Source organism: Cynocephalus volans, chromosome 6, assembly GCF_027409185.1.
Source record: "Cynocephalus volans isolate mCynVol1 chromosome 6, mCynVol1.pri, whole genome shotgun sequence".
Classification (NCBI taxonomy): domain Eukaryota; kingdom Metazoa; phylum Chordata; class Mammalia; order Dermoptera; family Cynocephalidae; genus Cynocephalus; species Cynocephalus volans.
This window is the reverse complement of record NC_084465.1, coordinates 65,803,210-65,823,764: the sequence shown is the minus strand read 5'-3', so window position 1 is coordinate 65,823,764 and position 20,555 is coordinate 65,803,210. Positions and strand designations below refer to the sequence as shown.

Here is a 20,555-nt window from a genome sequence, read left to right as displayed (position 1 = left end):
CAATGGATAAAGAAAGAAAATGCGGTATATATACACAATGGAATATGATTCAGCTATAAAAAAAAGAATGAAATCCTGCCATTGTGGCAATATGGATGAACCTACAGAACATTATGTTAAGTGAAATAAGCAAGGTACAGAAAAACAAATACGATATGACCTCACTCGTATGTGGAATGTAAAAAAGTTGTTCTCACAGAAGTAGAGAGCAAAATAGTAGTTACCAGAGGCTAGGAAGGGTAGAGGGGAGAGGGAGATGAGGAAAGGTTGGTTAATGGGTACCAAGTTACAGTTAGATAGGACGAATAAGTTCTGGTGTTCTATTACATAATAGTGTGACTATAGTTTGTACAATATATTGTACACTTCATGATATCTAGAAAAGAGAATCTTGAATGTTATTACCACAAAGATAAATGTTTGAGGTGACAGATATGCTAACTACCCTGATTTGATCATTATATAATGTACACATGTACTGAAACATCATACCGTACCCCGTAAACATTTATAATTATGTGTCAATTATAAACAAAATTTTTAAAAGAATTTCATAGAAAAAATTACAAGTGTTTTTATAAAACCTTCAATACATGTATTAATATTTATCCATTGCTTAGTGAACTGATCAATTCTAGATAATGTAACTATAGGTCCCACTTGCTAAGATTTGCCACATTCAACATGTGTAAATTCTATAAACTGGCTACAAAAAAAAAATCAGAAAAAAGCAGAATGTATCTCTACTAAAACTTTTACTCTCAATACGATAGAGCTTAATTGATGACCATTATCTTAGAAGATCTAGCAAATTTTTATTCCAAACATTGACCATTTTAACAGCAGAGTGTTTTTTCCTCCTAAACCAATGAAATAACCCTGATTCTTTTAGAATGACAAAAGGGGCAAAAATGATTAGTTACACTTTTTTTAAGACAAGCAAAATAAGCAGTGATTATTAACCAAGACATAAATTTTACAGTGCAGAATATTAAAAAAGTAAAGTTTTACCTCTACACAGGCTTTCATCCCTGAGGCAGCAGCATAGTGCAGGGGTGTATTTTTTTTGTTATCAACAGCATCAATAGCTGCTCTCTCATATTCACCCTGGTCAAGTTTTGCTCCTTTCCATCTTAAGATCATCTGCAGACAATCTGCTCTTCGGAAATCATCTTCTGTGGGGCGTGCTAGGCGAGGATGAAGGGCTCCTTCAGATATCATAATTTGAGGTCCCATACACAACAAATGCATAGATGTTTCATTGTGCACATTCCGTTTATTCGGATTTCCATCTCTACCAAAAAGAAAAGTTCTAAAATGGAAAGAAAGAAAAAAAGGATGAAAACCACTTTTTTCCTACCTTAAAATACACAGAATATAAATTTAAAAATAAGCTCTACTTTTAAGCTGATCACTGCAGGTTCCTAAGAGCTTTTGTTTAGGTGGGTTATATATTAATTTAAAAAATAAATCCATTGCACATTAGTTATTTTTCATTTCACAATGTTATGTGTAGCTATTTTAAAAAATTAAGTGAAAGAATGGCATTGTTTTACTTGTTGACAAATCTCTTTTAATGTCTTTTTAAATAGAAGATAGCCAGAGTCTCATAGGATTCAATCTGTTGCAGTATGTTGTCTGGGTTCAAGTATATGAAGAAAAGCCAGCCTTTATATCATCAGAGAGGGGAGCAGTGTTTTAAAATAGCTTTTTCAGATAACTGTGAATATTTTATATTTGATACTATACCAAAAATTTAACAAGTGATAGTTTCTTAAAGGTTAGTTGCAATGCAGTATCTGAAATTGTATCCATGAACTTTTTGTACTGTTACATTAAAATCCACTGGTCTACCTTATATTTTGAATAAACCTTTTACCCATGCATAATTTTTAAAAATTGTACACTGATCTTTGAAAAAATATTCATTTGCTGAGTTATACAGAACTTCCAGATGTTGTCACATTTATCATTGCCAATCTTAGAAAAGTCTTTTAGGGGCCAGCCCGTGGCTCACTGGGAGAGTGCGGTGCTGATAACACCAAGGCCACGGGTTCAGATTTCATATAGGGATGGCCGGTTAGCTCACTGGGTGAGCGTGGTGCTGACAACACCAAGTCAAGGGTTAAGATCCCCTTAACGGTCATCTTTAAAAAAAAAAAAAAAAAAAAGTCTTTTAGTATTGGGAAGTTGTCATGCTGAAGGTAGTAAAGACAAGTTTGGTAAAGACAAGTTTTCCAAAATTTCAATATTCACTTGAAAGCTCAAATGTTATCATTAATAAATGATAGCAGTAAATACTAGCAGTTTTCCTTGAATTGACAAACTCAATTCATTTTCAAGAAAATGTTGGCCACGTACCCAAGTCTGAATAACCATTGTTTTGTTGTTGTTGCTATTTGTAAAATGGTATTCTATGAAAAAGTAAGTGCTTTAACTCACAACTCAAACAACAGTACAAATGCTCTTCCTCAAAGCTATCGTCAGATCTCAAAATGCAGCAGGAGTGTTTTATGCCTACTTCCCATGGGTCACACGGAATATTAAAAATGATATGTGCTCAAGGATGGAGATGAATTAATATTAATAATGTTACTGCTTCATCAAGAATATTTTTAAGTGAAACTGCCTTTATATTTTTTAACAAGTGCCTAACAGTGATTACTAGTACACTTTGGCGCCACTGTCTTGATTCATCTAAACGCACCAGCAGTTTTCTCTCCATTTTTTGCACTATCATTGCAAATGCCAACACAGTAAAAAAGGCAAATGGCTTATCAGTATTATTATAAAAATAGTATTGACTTCATGTACCCTTTGAAGAGTCTTGGGATCCAGGCATTTTAAGAATCAACAGACTAAATGACTTTCTTATATAAAGCTTTCCAGTTTTATAAAGTATATCTGTAAGTTATACTATAAATGGTTAAAAAATATTTTCATATTTGGTTTCTTTTATGTTAAAATATACATATTAATTTAGTTTAACAATATTTAAATGTATTTTATGTTGTTATTCCATACAAGTTTTAAATAATCATATATAAGACTTGATATTAAATATTATTGGAATGTTCAATATTAGGAAGCTCTATCAATAGTTTTAGAATTTCACTGAAAATGCTCAATCTAAAAAATCAAAACTAAAAGGTCATGTTAGAAAGTCTGAATAAATTAAGCAATGAGTAATCCATTGAGAACAATACTAAGTGTCTAGCACTGTATTTATGATGTTTAAAATTTAGTAAACGAGGGCCGAGCCTATGGCGCACTCGGGAGAGTGCGGCACTGGGAGCGCAGGCAGCGACGCTCCCGCCGCAGGTTCGGATCCTATATAGGACTGGCCAGTGCACTCACTGGCTGAGTGCTGGCCACGAAAAAGACAAAAAAAAAAAATTTAGTAAACGAAATGAGTTTAATAATGATAATATGGTTTTAAATGTAAGTTCTAGAGCCTTGACCTTGGTGTTATCATCAACACCATGTACCAAGTGAGCTAACTGGCTAGCCCCAGGGATTTGTTTTGTTAACAAATTTGTGGGGACCACTGATTTGTACTAGGCTCCTCCTACACTAAGCTTAACTGACCAAACTAATATGAAGATTAACTACAGTAGCTGAGCTTTAGTTAACCAATACAGATTAAGCTGTAACCAATTAACTTGTTTCTACACTGCACTGAAGTCTGTTTTCTATAAATGCTGTCAGATCATGTTATTGGTTGGAGTTCTCTGAACCTGCTCTGGTTCAGAAGGCTGCCAGATTCATGAATCATTTTTGTTTTGTTTGCTTTGTTTTGCTTTATTCTGTTTTGATTTTCTTTGCCTAAATAAACTCAGTTAAAAAAAAAAAAGTAAGTTCTAGGGATTTCAGAGAACAGAAAGAATACTCAGGTCAGAGTAGTTGGGGATGAATTCATGAATAAGGCAGAAACAGAGTTAAAACTTAAAGGATAGGTAGAGAAGAAAGAAGACATGTGAGAATAAAGGAACAACAGAAATAAAGCCAAGGGAGTGGCATTCCTAAAGGTGGGGAAGGAAAGCAAGAGGAAAGTCAACCAACCAATTTGACTGATAAGATCATGTTAGAGAGTAATGAGAGTTTAGGCTAATTGGGTAGAATGAGGGCAGAAGTAAAGAGAGTTTGGAAAGCCAAACAGAATAACGCAGACAATAGGATATTGTTATAATTTTTTCAAGATAGAAAGAACGTTGAAAGGCTATGCTTCAGGAAGATTAATCTGGACATGAGACTGTAAGAAGAACAGACTTGCGAAAAGACCCTTTAGGAGCCAGGGTATTACCGTATTGGGAGCAGGGGTTAATAAGAATGAACTAAGCCTAGGGCAATGGGAATGGAAAGAAGTGAATCTAAGAGATAAGACTTAGTGAACTTAGTAGCAGGTTAGATAAAGAAGAAGAGTAAGTCAAGGATAATTTGAACATATTTGGGGTTATAGAGATGAGAAGTAATAAATATTATCAAGTGTATATTGTATGTTAGGCAACATAATAGACACATAACACATTAACTGATTAATTCTCCTACAAGCTGTGAGATAAATATCCATTTTAAGGATAGGGAAACTGCAGTGCAGATTGACTAAGTAACTTGACTTGCTAATAAGTGGCTGAGGCAGCCCTGACAAATAGGTTGATCTAACTGTAAAGGTAAGAGGCTGTATAGCACAGTGGTTAAGAGCCCACAGTCCTCTGCCTGGGAAACTAGCTTTTCCACTTATAAGCTGTGAGTGTTCTGACATTTTGTTTAACCTTACTGTGCCTCAGTTTTCTCACCTGTATAATGCAGACAAGAAACTATCTCACAGAACTGCAATGAGGATTAATCGAGATAATGCATATAGAGCACTGTTAATAGTGCCTAGTATGCCCTCAATAAACACTCGCCATTATTACATCAGCACAATATAGTGGTATCATTAACATAGAGAAGACCCAATCTGGGTCTTCCAATAATCAAGATAATGCATATAATGTTCTATATGCATTATCTCAATTAAGAAAAATACAAAATTGCAAACAAGCTTTGGAGATGGCTTCTAAGCAGGTGTTTTCAGATAAATGCAAAAATGAGGTACCAGAAATACCTACAAAAGTCAAGATATACTCAATAAAGTCATGGGCCTGAATGACCTAAATTATTAATGGAATTTTTCTCATTCACAAATCCTAATCATAAAAACATTTCTTTGTACAAATGATTTTATAAAATTTCTACTCACTCTGTGTTAAGATACTGTGCTACATGCTAGAAGTACAAAGAAGTTACCTTAAAAAAAATAGTTATAACATATGTAGGCAGAGAGAAGGTATACAAAGTTGTAAAATACGAGGTGGTAAATACCAAATTAGTGACGCAAACAAACAAAAAAGAGCCATAGAAGTTAAAAAAAAAAGTTCAGGTTCCTATGGCTTATAACAATATTAAGAAGATAGATGTAGCAGGCACAGGACCTTGAAAGAAGAGCAAGATTTAGATAAGAAAGAGAAAGGTGAGAAGAATGGGAAGGGAGACACACCTGGCAGACAGAACACTCAAGGCATGTTTTGGGGATACCAAAGAGCAGCTTAATTCGAACAATTTATATACAGAAGAAATAGAAAAAAAGGTTGAAAGTTAATTTTTTTTGTCACGTTCTTAAGAGGTCTGAATATTGGTTTAAGAATTATATTTCACTGTATAAGCAAAGAAGTATATCTTTCTCTTCAAGCACCTGACTTCCATAGCTGCACAATCTTCTTAAAAAATTAAACTTGTTTTGGAACTACCATTCTATCCTGTTTCTTTCATTTTATAAGCTAGCAAATATCAAATGTAATTCCCATGTAATGAGGTAAAAATCTCCATATAAATAAATTAGACATATTCGCTAAGTCACTGATGCTTTCTTCTGGAAGAGATTTTTTTAAAAGTTTCTTAGTACTTTTAGTTTTAAGAAAATATTTTACTTCCAGAAAAGTTTTTTTGGGACCGACCCATGGCTCACTTGGGAGAGTGCGGTGCTGATAACACTAAGGCCACGGGTTTGGATTCCATATAGGGATGGCCGGTTAGGTCAGTGGGTGAGCATCGTGCTGACAACACCAAGTCAAGGGTTAAGATCCCCTTATTGGTCATCTTTAAAAAAAAAAAAAAAAAAGAAAAGTCTTTTCAACTAACTGAACCCCATTAAAAGAAAGGAAACTCAAGCCCGATCATGACTAGACAAAGCAAAAGTACCTGTTTTTCAACATAAAATAACTAACGAGAGCTTAGAATTCTGCCTTTTGCACAATTCCCTGTAATTTTTTTGATAGCTGGCAAGTACTTTTGTAGAATTGAAATGCTGTAAATTAAAAACTGTACTATTATCAAGAATTCACACTATGAAACACACTGAGGGTCAAAATATATTTATAGCAACAAGAATATGTAAACCTCATTATTAAAACTTTTGGTTTAATTTAGGTACAATAAAGAAAACATACCAAATAATTTAGGTATATTCCATTTTAGAAAGTTTAACTCACTACAATACCATACAACACACAAATATGTCTGCATATACTTTTAAAGATCACAGTTCTTTTTTCCCTTTCGCCAATTTGTTATCAATTGGTTTACCATAATACTTACCCTAATATTCTATTCATTCCATGTCTAGCAGCATAGTGTAATGGAGTATTGTGCTGGTAGGGCTCCCCATAAGACGTATTTGGATCAAGGGATTCTTTTAGCTGAGGGTTGTTTTCATATATTTGGCAGGCCAGGTTTTCATCACCATTGATGAGTGCTTTACGAAATTTGGTGGTTGTATTTCCCATGTTTTGTGTTTTTCTGATAGGCAGTGACACTTTTTTCCTTCTCCCTTCAGCTACTTCTTGAATGCTTCTGCAACATGTTTCACATTCTGAAGGAGGAAAGTTATTCAAATTAGATTGTAAAATAATAATTATGAAGCAGTATCCTAAAGAAACAATATCACAATTAGAAATACTAATAAAATTTGGAAAGCACATGTAAGGGAACAAACTGTATTACACTTTAGCAAATTTATCTCAATAGTCAATAAAAATCTCAAATTTTTAACACTGCTCAAATTAACTTCGTGTTAAACTGTAACATTTTTTCACACAGATACGGGCTGTACTTTGTAGTACAAAACTTATCTACGTATATAAGCTTTTCAATTTTCCTCTTCACATGGGCAGGAAATGAGCTTGACTGAATTTTATGGTTGAAAACACTTAAATTTTTGTATAAATTATGTATAAATCTTACTTAGCCAATTTGTGGAATAGTGAAAAATGTAGGAAATTCGCTCAAATCAGAACTCCAGAATAGATGTTAAACTACAGTAAAGGAAAAGTGAAACTGCTTAGTACTTACAAGGACATCAGAGAAAAGATTTTTAAAATGTAGATAAATAGGACTACACAACTCACTGATCCTCAATAGTTACAGCAATACATAGAACAATGGAAACCATTAAATTAAGACCATTAAATTTATTTGCTTCTACTATAAAGAGTTCAAAACAAGGCTGAAAACATCTAATGTGTATGCATACTATGTCTGGAAAGAGGCTACAATAATAACCATACAGGTATTTACTACTGAAACAATTGTGAGGTGGGTGGAGGAAGGTCATAGAAACAAGTACTATACTTGGAGTTTGAAATACCATATTTGCCTACACTAGCTGTGTAATTTTAAGCAAGTTATTCATCCTCTAAGGCCTCAGGTTCCCAACTGTACAGCAAGGAAAATGGCCTTTTCTTAGGGATGGCTATGAGGATTACAAGAGCTACTTTATTTAAAGTACCCAATACAGTCCTTAGTTAATGTGTTCAATAAATGCTAGCTTTTTTCTATTACAATAAATGTTGTTTCTGAATCTACTGTTGAAGTATAAGCAAAATTAGTGACGAAGGAAACAGCATATGTAAAGACAGGTATGAAAAAAAAAAGGCCTATGCAAGGAATGGTGCATATGCATGGAGTTCAAGGTCTCTAGCACTGGACCAACAGAAGATAAAATTGAAAACAGGCTGATGCCATTTAAAGGATTTATATTTTAACCTGAAAAGAACAGATAATTAAAGGCTTTTATACAGACAGTGATATAATTATTTTATGCTTTAGAAAATTAACTACTGTCAGTTAACGCAGAAGATAGAATGGAGAGAGGAAAACTCAGAGGCAGACAATACGAGTCTATCATGTTACCTGATTAATACAGTGGCAGGCTGCACACTAAAATACAGCTTTAAAAAACACTTAAAAATAACATATATGCTGTTCAACGTAATCTTTGTACAGGGCAGTAATAGTTTCAACAGAATAGAAATTAAAGGACCAAAAACCAAAAGGATTGTTTCCTTAAGCTAAACAGTGGCTCTCAGCCTTGGCTGTACATCATAATAACCTAAAAAACTCCAGAGTCCTACTGTCCACGCTATATCCCAGACCAATCTTCTTTATTATTCTTAAGAAGAATTCCATTCAGTTTACTGTATATTTTTTTCTATAACCAAATATAAAGGATATCATGTGGGTTCTAAAAGGTCTTTCCAAAAGATTTGGAAACTTTCAGTTGTTTTGGTCTTATCATCTGCATCATAGAATGCAGCTCAAATTATAAACATTTTCAGAATTTTGGATTAGATTAATAGATAACATATTTTCTTTCATTACATTATTACTTTAGCAAAATGTTCTATAAGAAAAATAATTTGTATCCAACATGTAAAAAAAGAAATATCTAAGGAAGCAATGGTATCTTGGGGGTACTTATTTAAGGTAACAAGATACTTAAAAAAAAAAATACTGTAGGGCCGACCCCGTGGCGCACTCAGGAGAATGCGGCGCTGGGAGCACAGCAGCGCTCCCACCGCGGGTTTATATCCTATATAGGGATGGCCGGTGCACTCACTGGCTGAGCGTGATGCGGCTGGTCACAAAAAAAAGACACACACACACACATACAAAAATACTGTAAATATGCATTAAATATTACTGTTACTAATGCTGAAAAGTAAAATAGCATCTAGAAACCTTTTTGTGGCTTTCAGTCATTTTCAAGTCTGTTTCATTGGTGAAATTTGATGAATATGTCTGAAAGTCACCAGGAAATGCATCATTTAAAAACATTCCATTCCCCTCAGATTTATCCTTACAAGTCTTGCTTAGAAATTTGCCAGATGTGTCCTCTCACTTTTTCATAGCCACAGCTAATATTGCCTGAAGTGATTGTTTTCTTTGTTTGAATCAAAACCCTTAATATTTCTCCAACTCCAAAATAAATCTGTACAGAGCTTCATGAAAGAGGTAAGAGATTATCAAAAAGGTAAAAATAATTCCTTATTTTGGGCTTCTAAATCTTTTCAGGCAAAACCTGGGCAAGGTTTCATCATCTTTTAGTAAAGCACATCACTTGATAAGTATTTAGTGAAAAAAAGAAAGAAAAATGTAGACTGTCGTTGGACTCTGGGAAGCTTTACTTAATTTCTGATTAACTTTTAATTGTGAAGAGCTCTATAACTCTAGCTTTAAATTTTTGTCTCCCAGCTTTCCCATTCACAGGTTAATAATCTCCAATAAAAACTCAAGTACACTTAAATTGACAAATTACTCCCAGAAATCTTTTACAGAAGATGAAGTTCCTCAGAAATAACCAACTCCTAATTTATTGGTTTCCATAAAGTAAATTATTTTTAGTCCTACTTATGGATTATAGTTGTTGACCTAAACAAAATAACTGGTTCTCATTCTTTGCTTAACTAGAAGACCCAATATTACATACACATATATATATACACACACACTTATATGTATGTCATATTGGGTTTATATACACACATATACGTATATATTAATACATATACTCAATTCACCCTTCTGCAATTATCTGCACTATTGATAATAACAATCTTAAATTTACAACTAAACTTCTTGTTAGCCAGTATAGAAACAAGTAGAAAGTTCATTCAAACAGCAAGCCCCAACCTAACCCCATCCCACCACAAGCTATCTAAGAGATGATTTTCTAAGAAGATTCCAGAAAGTTCAAAGTCCAAAAATAGCTCTAATTGTTACTTCAATAATACTTATTGAAAAAAAGATGATTAAAAAAGAGACTGTAAGAGAACTTTCAAGGGATAAAGTAAAGAAAGAAATAAGGATAGAAAAAGAAAAGCGAGGAAATATCAACATACTACAGCAGACCAAAAGTATGTGGACAAATAATATAGTAAGCTACTGATTCTGTTCATTCACCCATTCAACAAGCATTTATTGACCTACAGTAATTTTATTTGTCACTGTGCATCAGAATCACTTGGGGTGGTGATTTTATCCAGTCTTTGGGAGGACAAGACCAGAGTGAGAATTTTAGAGGCTCCCCAGTTGATTATAAGATGCAGGTTAGAGTTGAGAACCACAGACTAGTTTTGAAAGTATGCTAAGCCAAAAGTAGTGGCAGGAAATGTGATGGTGAGGAACAGTGTAGTAGTAGTCAGATGGACTTGTTTTCAAATTTTTCCTATTTTGCTAAATAACTTAACTTCTTTGAGCTGTTTCCTCATCTGTAAACCAGCAGTATTAATATCTACTTTCTTCAGTCAACAAATACAAATGAATAAACATAAAAATCACTACACCTATAGAGTTTATATTTTAGTGGGTGTACACTGTAAGGCTTTGATTTTATTCTGTGTGCAACAAGGAGCCATCACAGGGTTTTGAGCTTCATCTATCTTAGATCTTGCTTTAGCATTTTTAGCAAAATGCATTTAGTATTTATCCATGTTGATACATGAATCAATAGTTCAATACTTTTTATTGCTGAGTAGTATTCCATTGTATGGATGTACCACTGTTTGTTTAACCATTCACTTATTAAAGGACAGCTTGGTTGTTTCCAGTTTTTGACAATTATTAATAAGGCTACCATAACATTCATATACAGGTTTTGTGTAAACTTAAGTTTTACTTTCTCTTGGGTAATGCTGTAGATTAGAATCCCCACCCCACCAACCTCACTGAGGCTTAATTCCCACTGTAGCTGTTGAGGGTGAGAAATCCTATTATGTTAATTGAAAGGTGGGGCCTTGAAGAGTTAATTAGACTGTAGAACCTGGCAGCAGTGAATGGATTGATAATGGCGGTCAGGGGCGTGGTTCTGAGGGCTTTAAAAGGAGCACATGAGGAGGTTGATCTCTTGACTTCTCTGCTCTGGCATTTCACAATGTGATGCCCTGCATCACTGTCACCACCACCAAGACCCTCACCAGATGTGTTCCCTGGACTTTGGACTTCCTAGCCTCTGAAACTGTAAGCAATAATTTCATTTTCTTACAAATTACCCAGTTCTGTGTATTTTGTTGTAAGCAACAGAACAGACTAATACAGGTAAATATCCAGGAGTAGAACTGTTGGGACATGTGATAAGTCATATGCTTAACTTTATAAGAAACCACCAAACTGTTTTCCAGAGCAGAAATACCAGTTTTCATTCCTATCAACCATGCATAAGAACAGTTACTCTGAATCCTGGTCAACATTTGGAATTGTCAGTTTTTAGGTGTTTTGTTTTTGTTTTTAGCAGCCATTCTAATGGATGTGTAATGGGATATAGCACAATGGTTTTAATTTCCATTTCCCTAATGATTTTGATGTTGAGCATGTTTTCATGCTTATTTGTTATTCATATATCTTGGTTTGTAAAGTGCCTGTTTAGGGCTCTTGCCCATTTTTAAGATAAATTGTTGTTGTCTGTGAGTTCCTTACAAATTTACATAAAAAAAAGAAAAGTCTTTCATTAGAATGTGATTAGCAAACTGGCTGGTTAGATTGGTTAGTTAGAGTGTGGTGCTGATAACACCAAGGTCCAGGGTTTGAACCTTGTACCGGCCAGCAAAAAATAAAATAAAATAAGTTCCGGTCAAGATGGCGGAATAGAGGTCCCCAGCATCACTCTTTCCCACAAATCAACTAATTTACAACTATTAAAAGCAACTACAGCCAAGCTAGGGCAACTAGAGCTCAGAGACCTATGGAGTACATGAAGGCGGGAGAAGCCATGATGAGAGAAAGAAAAAACTGCTCTGATCATTTTGAATCCCAGACATTTCAGGCTGGAGCTGCTGAGTGCATGCAGCAGGAGCTGGCAAAAGCCGCAGCTACACCCTTTGGGTGAAGTTGCTTGAAAGTGGCAGGGGAGAAGAGGACCTCGGTGGCCCCCAGGCCAGCAATACCACTAATAGGGTTCCCATGGACCCATATAGGACCAAGGAGCCATAACAAATGAAAGAAAGGAGCCACTTAGAGGCTGGTGAATCATTGCAAGCGACCAGAGCACAGCCCATCCCATGGCAAGTGTTTGAAGCACAGGCAGTGGGGGAGACAGGTCCACCAGGAGAACACTGGGGCACAGCAAGGACAGCTGATCTGCCTCCCAATCAACATAGGACCACTCAGAGGAGACTGGTCAGGAATATAGAATTGCATGGGGTGTACTTTGATAAAGAGTCTCAGGTCCAGACCAGTGTTTCTACACAACCTAGGTGCAGCGGATTTCACTAAACCCGGAAGTACCTGTAAAGTCAACCATTAAAACCTGAGCTGCACAAAAAGCCTTCCCCAGGGGATCAGCAGCAATTTAGCTCAATCACAGAGCTCAAGTACTTGTCCCCTCAGGAAGTTCCCCCACTTTAGAAGTAAGCAAAGGACAACAAATTATTTCCAGTGCAGAGTTTAAGTGGTGGGAACAGCAAATAATCCAATACAGAACTGAAAGAAAAAACAGAGAACCCATTGGGGCCCACCCAGGGTCCTCAGGTATGAAGCCAGGGACCAGACCCTCTGCCCACAACCAGGCACACTGCCAGTGCCACGGGGCCTACCCAGGGTTGTGAAGCTTGGAGCTGTGGACTGGACCCTCCTCCCACAACCAGGAATACTGCCAGTGCCACAGGGCCCGCCCAGGGTCCTGTGTTATGGGGCCAGGAACCGGACCCCCTCCCACAACCAGGCCCACTACCAATGCCATGGGGCCTGCCCAGCGTCCTGAGGTATGGAGCCAGGAGCCACCAGCAACTAGGTAAGGAGCATGCCAAAAGCATCACCTCCATGTGGGTGGCCCACCACAGCCACCACAATAACCACGGCTGCCATGAAAGCGGCTACAGGCCACAACCACCATGCAGATAGTCTGCCAGCCACTGGAGTGCTTTGACAGAAGGAGAGTCACCAACAGAGACCAAAGAAAAGAAGAGGAAGTCTCTCTCCACAAAGCCCATTCCAGAGAGACAGATGCATCTGCTCTATGATAATATTGGGGGACCTGAACACACCTCTCAGCATTGGACAGATCATCTAGGCAACAAATCAACGGAGTAACCATTACGCTTTCAGAAGGAGAGAAGAAATCTAGGGTTATCAGAGGTGGAGGGGAGGGATGGGGGATGGGGAGAGATTGGACTTGGGGCATAAAGAATAAGTATGATTTGAAACAATATATATGCAAGTAATATTGATTTGTTCAACATATGTCAACGTTGAACCCCCAAAATGTGTACAATCAATTATGATTCAACAAAAATAAAAAATAAAATAAACAAAGAAACATGATTTGCAAATATTCTCCCAGTTTATAGCTTCTCTTTTCATTCATTTAATGTTTTTTACAGACCAAAATTTTTAATTTTGATGAAGTCAAATTTATTAATTTTCCTCCCTTTTACAGACTGTGATTCTGCAGTCTTTTGTAAACTCTTTGCCTAACCAGGATCACATTTTTTCCTATATTTTCTTCTAAAAGTTTTATAATTTCAGGTTTTACATTTAAGTCCATGATCCATCTTCAGTAAATTTTTATGTAAGGCGTTTTGAGTATAGACATCCAATAGTTCCAGCATCAGCTGTTGAAAAGATCATGCTTTCTCCATTGAACTGACTTTGCATCTTTGTCACAAACCAATTGACTATACTTGTGTTAATTCATTTTTGGACCCTATTCTGTTCTATTTTTCTGTGTGTCTCCCTTTTCAGCCATACTATATTGCCTTGATTACTAGGAGAGCTGACATCTTAACTGTACTATGTCTCCTAGTCCATAAACATGGTATTTCTCTTCATTTATTTACACTGTTTGATTTTCAATGAGATTTTTGTAGTTTGCGTAATACAAATGGTATATGTATTTTGTTAGATTTATACCTAAGTATTTCTTTTTTGGGGGGGAAGTGCTATTATAAATTTTACTTCAAAAAAGAAAAAGAAAAACAAATTGCAAGTGTTCATTTCTTGTATATAAAAATTTCTAGTATATATAAATGAATATATAGAAATACAATTGAATTTGTATATTGACCTGCTAAATTCACTTACAGTTATGCACTGCTAAACAACATGACTGAAGATACTTTCTGAGAAATACATTGTTAGGCAATTTCATCACTGTGTGAACATCACAGAGTGTACTTACACAAACATAGATGGTATAGCCTACTTACTTACTACAAACGTAGGCTATATGGGGACTGGCTGGTTAGCTCAGTTGGTTAGAGTGTGATGTTATAACACTAAGGTCAAGGATTCGGATCCCCATACTGGCCAGCCACCCAAAACAAATACCGAGGCTATACAGTATTAGCTTACTGCTCCTATGTGAGTAACGTGTTGCATTACAATGGAAATAGGAATTTTTCAGCTCCACTGTAATCTTATGGGACCACTGTCATATATGCAGTCTGCTGTTGACTGAAACGTCATTATGTAGTGCATGACTGTATTAGTTCTAAAGGTCTTTATGTTCATTTTCTGGGATTATCAAAAGTAACTCATATCATCCATGAACAGAGGCAGTTTTAATTCTTTCTTTTAAATCTGCAGGCCTTTTATTTCTTCTTCTTGCCTTATTACACTAGCTAGATGGATTTTAAAATTTGTGGGCAAAAGGAACTAGACAAGGATGCCCACTCTCACCACTCCTATTCAACATAGTGTTGGAAGTACTAGCCAGAGCAATCAGAGAAGAGAAGGAAATAAAGGGCATCCAGATTGGAAAAGATGAAGTCAAACTGTCCCTGTTTGCAGATGACATGATCCTATATATCGAACAGCCTAAAGCCTCTACAAAAAAACTCTTGGAGGTGATAAATGATTTCAGCACAGTGGCAGGATACAAAATCAACACACAAAAATCAGTAGCATTTCTATTCTCCAATAGTGAACATGCAGAAAGAGAAATCAAGAAAGCCTGCCCATTTACAGTAGCCACCAAAAAAATAAAATACTTAGGAATTGAGTTAACCAAGGAGGTGAAAAATCTTTATAATGAGAACTACAAACCACTGCTGAGAGAAATCAGAGAGGATACAAGAAGATGGAAAGATATCCCATGCTCTTGGATTGGAAGAATCAACATAGTGAAAATGTCCATACTACCCAAAGTGATATACAAATTTAATGCAATCCCCATCAAAATTCCAATGACATTTTTCTCAAAAATGGAAAGAACTATCCAGACATTTATATGGAATAACAAAAGACCACGCATAGCCAAAGCAACGCTGAGCAAAAAAATAAAGCTGGAGGCATAACACTACCTGACTTTAAGCTATACTACAAAGCTATAATAACCAAAACAGTATGGTACTGGCATAAAAACAGACACACTGATCAATGGAATAGAATAGAGAATCCAGAAATCAACCCACACACCTACAGCCATCTGATCTTTGACAAAGGCACCCAGCCTATACACTGGGGAAGAGACTGCCTCTTTAGCAAATGGTGCTGGGAGAACTGGATATCAATATGCAGGAGAATGAAACTAGACCCATACCTTTCGCCATACACTAAACTCAACTCAAAATGGATTAAAGAATTAAGTATACACCCTGAAACAATAAAACTTCTTAAAGAAAACATAGGAGAGACACTTCAGGAAATAGGACTGGACACAGACTTCATGAATATGACCCCCAAAGCATGGGCAACCAAAGGAAAAATAAACAAATGGGATTATATCAAACTAAAGAGCTTCTGCACAGCAAAAGAAACAATTAACAGAGTTAAAAGACAACCAACAGAGTGGGAGAAAATATTTGCAAAATATACATCTGACAAAGGATTAATATCCAGAATATACAAGGAACTCAAACAACTGTACAAGAAAAAAACAAGCAACCCAATTAAAAAATGGGCAAAAGAGCTAAGTAAGCATTTCTCTAAGGAAGATATACAAATGGCCAACAGACATATGAAAAAGTGCTCAACATCACTCAGCATCCGGGAAATGCAAATCAAAACTACACTGAGATACCATCTCACCCCAGTTAGGATGGCTAAAGCCCAAAAGACTCTGAACGATGAATGTTGGCGAGGTTGCGGAGAAAAAGGAACTCTCATACATTGTTAGTGGGACTGCAAAATGGTGCAGCCTCTATGGAACATGGTATGGAGGATCCTCCAACAATTGCAGATAGATCTACCATATGACCCAGCTATCCACTGCTGGGAATATACCCAGAGGAATGGAAATCATCAAGTCGAAGATATACCTGTTCCCCAATGTTCATCGCAGCGCTCTTTACAATAGCCAAGAGTTGGAACCAGCACAAATGTCCATCATCGGATGAGTGGATATGGAAAATGTGGTATATCTACACAATGGAATACTACTCAGCTATAAAAACGAATGAAATACTGCCATTTGCAACAACATGGATGGACCTTGAGAGAATTATGTTAAGTGAAACAAGTCAGGCACAGAAAGAGAAATATCACATGTTCTCACTTATTGGTGGGAGCTAAAAATAAATAAATAAATTCACACACACACACACACACACACACACACACACACACACACACACACACACACACACACAGACACACACACAAAAACCGGGGGTGGGGTGAAGAAGACATAACAAGTACAATTCCTTGAAGTTGATATGACAAGCAAACAGGAAGGACATTGTCGGGAGGGAGGGGGGAGGGAGGAGGGAGGGAGTTATCGGTAATGGGCCACAATAATCAACCACCTTGTATATTGATAAAATAAAATTAAGAAAAAAAAAATTTGTGGGCAAAAGTTTGAGAAGAAACAGAATATTTGCATAGACTCAAAGCATCTCCCCCAAGATATCTATAGTTATAAAGTGAAAAATACCACCTTTACCAAGTGATCAAGGTTAACATCATCTGTAACATACTGACATCAGGTACCCCAAGTTGATGCACTAAAAAGGCACATAAGTTCTGTGTATTCTCGTCAAAAAATGCATAATATCATCTAAACATGATAAAATATTAGAGAAATTCAAATTGACAGACATTCTATAAAATAACTGCCAGTACTCTTCAAAAGTGTCAAGGCCATGAAAGATGAGAAAAGACTACATACACAATTGTTCACAGATTAGAGGAAACTAACTAGACGTGACAACTAAATGCCATGTGGGATCCTAGATTGAATTCTGGAACAGAAAACAAGGCATTAATGGAAAACTGGTGAAATCTAAGTAAAGTATATAGTTTAGTTAATAGTATTGTTCCAATGTTAATTTCTTATTTTTGATAACTGAACTATGGCTATGCAAAATGTTAACATTAGGGGGAGTTGGGTAAAGGGTAGACACAACTCTACACAATTTTTCCAACTTTTCAGTAAGTCTAAAATTGCTTAAAAATAAAAAGGTGAAAAAAAATTCTAGCTCCTCCATTGGGAACAGATGTAAGAAGGCATGGATAGAAACAGGAAGACCAACTTGTAGGCTACAAGGGTAATCCAGGAAACAGATGACAGTTTCTTGGACCAAGACCACAAAAATTGAGGTACTGAGAAGTGTTTAGATTCTGGATATATTTTAAACAGTACTTATTGAAAGAAACCTTAAAGAGTGTAGAAATAGAGCAGTATAAGTTATTAACTATCCAAAAGAACAAAATAAAAATAAGGACAACATCCTAAACTCACTAAACCTTGAAGGACCAGTTGTCCACTGGAAAATAAACAGAAAGGCAACTCCAAGAAAAATCAACTATTTTTGGTACCAAATGTCTAACCTCCATGCAGCCTCTTAACCCAGAATATTAAGATATGCCACATGTAAATGACAAGGTCCACTGGCCCCTCTTGACTAGACTTCTCTGATGGTGAGGAGACAGAGGCGGGGTGGGGGGAGGTTAAAAACAGCTGCCTGAATCCAGGTTCAATCTGCATTGCTTCTACTAAAATGTATACAACCTAGTACTCAAGTCCAACATTAAAACATCTCATTTGGAGGGAAATAAGGAAAAAGGCACGTTTTGGCTGCTCCTAGGGTGTGCAGTCAGCTTCAGTGACACCAGGGGTTCAGCATCTGATCATAAAGTATGTAGGTGAAAAGGTAGCGGTTTTAGGAGTTAATCTTCTATAAAATCTGCAATGGCTTCCTACAGTTGACAATGTAAAGGCAAACTCTTAGGAAGTGCATAACTTAGGATGTATCATAAAAGTGTTTTTAAGAACAATGAGTTGGCCTGAAGCTGGGGATTTGCATGGGGGAATAAGCAGAGGTAAGGTTGTATAGCTAGGTAGGGCTGGACCCTTGGATTCCTATCCTAAGAGTCTAGCTTTAGCTTTAACTTTCTCAACATAATTTCAGGTTATCACAGTTCTTAATGATATTTCCTATTTCTGAAATGAGAGCTCATTTATTATTTTGGCTATTTTGAACTTGGCCAGTGTATTTTAGTGTTATGTATATATTCTGTTTCTTCTGACAGATTAATTAATGCAACGTGGTGTAGTGAGTTGAAAGAGCTTTTAAGATAGACAGAGCTAAGCTAGAATTTTGGAAGTCTTTTAATGACAACCTCAGTTTTCTCATCTAGAAAATAATATTCAGAAGGCCATTGAAAAGATTAAATTTGATAATGCATATGATGGAGTTTGGATGTGTTGTCCCCTCCAAAATTCATGTGGAAATTTGATCCTCAATGTGGCAGTGTTGGAAACTGATTGAGTCATGGGGGTGGATCCCTCATGAACGGATTAATGCTCTCCCTGGGGGAGGGGGGATTAATGAGTGAGTTCTCGCTCTATTAGTTCCTGCGAGAGCTCGTTGCTTAAAAAGACCCTGGCACCTTCTCTCTCTCTCTTGCTTCCTCTTGCCATGTGATCTGCTTGTACCCCCCGGCCGCCTGCCACTTTCCGCCATGAGTAGAAGCAGCCTAAGGCCCATGCCAGATGCAGCTAACCCAGAATTGTAGGCCAAATAAACCTCTTTTCCTTATAAATTACCCAGTCTCAGGTATTTCTGTTATAGCAACACAAAACGGACTAAAACAGCATATAAAGTTATACAACTGATAAGAAATAATTGATAAAACAAAATTTCTATTCCTCTTGAGACTAAAGTCCACCAATGTAAGACATAGCTTATACTTCTCTATATGAAAAATGTTTATAGTATAAACAAATTACTAATTTCTAAAATCACAGGAATAGAAAGGACTACATTTAAATCTTTCCAGCCTAAACTCACAGATTTAACAATAAAAGCTCTTAAGATTCACAGCTTGTTGTAAGTAAATACAACAGTTCCTCCTTATGCACAGTTTCACTTTCGCTGTTTCAGCTACCCATGGTCAACCACAGTCCAAAATATTAAATGGAAAATTCTAGAAATAAACAATTCATAAGTTTTAAATTGTACAATGTTCTGAGTAGCGTGATGAAATCTTGCACCATCCTGCCCCATCCCACCTAGGACATGAATCATCCCTTTGTTCAGGGTATCCAGACTGTATACACTACCTGCCCATTAGGTCAATAGTAGCCTAATGCTACATCACAATGCATACATCATTCACCTCACTTCCTCTCATCATCAAGGCATTGTATCAACTCACATCATCACAAGAACAAGGACGAGTGCAGTACAAGAAGATATTCTGAGAGAGACCACATTCACATAACTTTTACTATAGTATATTGTTATAACTGTTCTATTTTATTATTAGTTATTGTTGCTAACCTCTTACTGCACCTAATTTATAAATTAAGCTTTATCATAGGTATGTATGTATACAGGGTTTGGTATACATCAACTGTTTCAGGCATCCACTGGGGGTCTTGGAAGTATGTCTTACAGACATGGGGGGACTACTATATGGTGATCAGACAATCCTAAATTAGCACGCCTTCCACGTTAGTTACCTAAAAAACCTACCCTGAACTTGACCGTGAAGTGGTCACTGAAATCCTTATTAAATGTATTTGGTACTCTTTCACACTTCATACAGACGTCAGAGTATCATGGGCATTTAAAGAGACATAGGCTGCCCCCAAAAGAAAATGCTATTTAAAAATTAAAATGACTTAATGTTAACCCCTCCTCCCCCCTTTTATTCTTTTAAGAACTGGGATATCAAAGATTGGAGGACTGTTGTTTTTAAAAGTCTATGAAGATTTTAGGAACTAAAAACAATAATAGTGTTATTAGAAAGTACTATGGGGCTGGCAGATGAGTTCACTTGGGAGAGCGTGGTGCTGATAA

General features: G+C 36.3%; 1 protein-coding gene across 4 annotated transcripts in view; it reads right to left on the bottom strand.

Annotated features, from left to right (window-relative positions):
* Positions 1–20,555, bottom strand: part of ANKIB1 (ankyrin repeat and IBR domain containing 1) — a 160,535-nt gene that overhangs the window by 102,268 nt on the left and 37,712 nt on the right. For all 4 annotated transcript variants that reach the window (XM_063100255.1, XM_063100254.1, XM_063100256.1 and 1 more), the window contains exons 2-3: positions 6,637–6,910; positions 1,012–1,312 (exon numbers count right to left, since the gene is read on the bottom strand). In XM_063100255.1, the coding sequence (XP_062956325.1) occupies positions 1,012–1,312; positions 6,637–6,824 (489 nt within the window). In that variant the 5' untranslated portion in view covers positions 6,825–6,910. The remainder of the gene's footprint in view (positions 1–1,011; positions 1,313–6,636; positions 6,911–20,555) is intronic.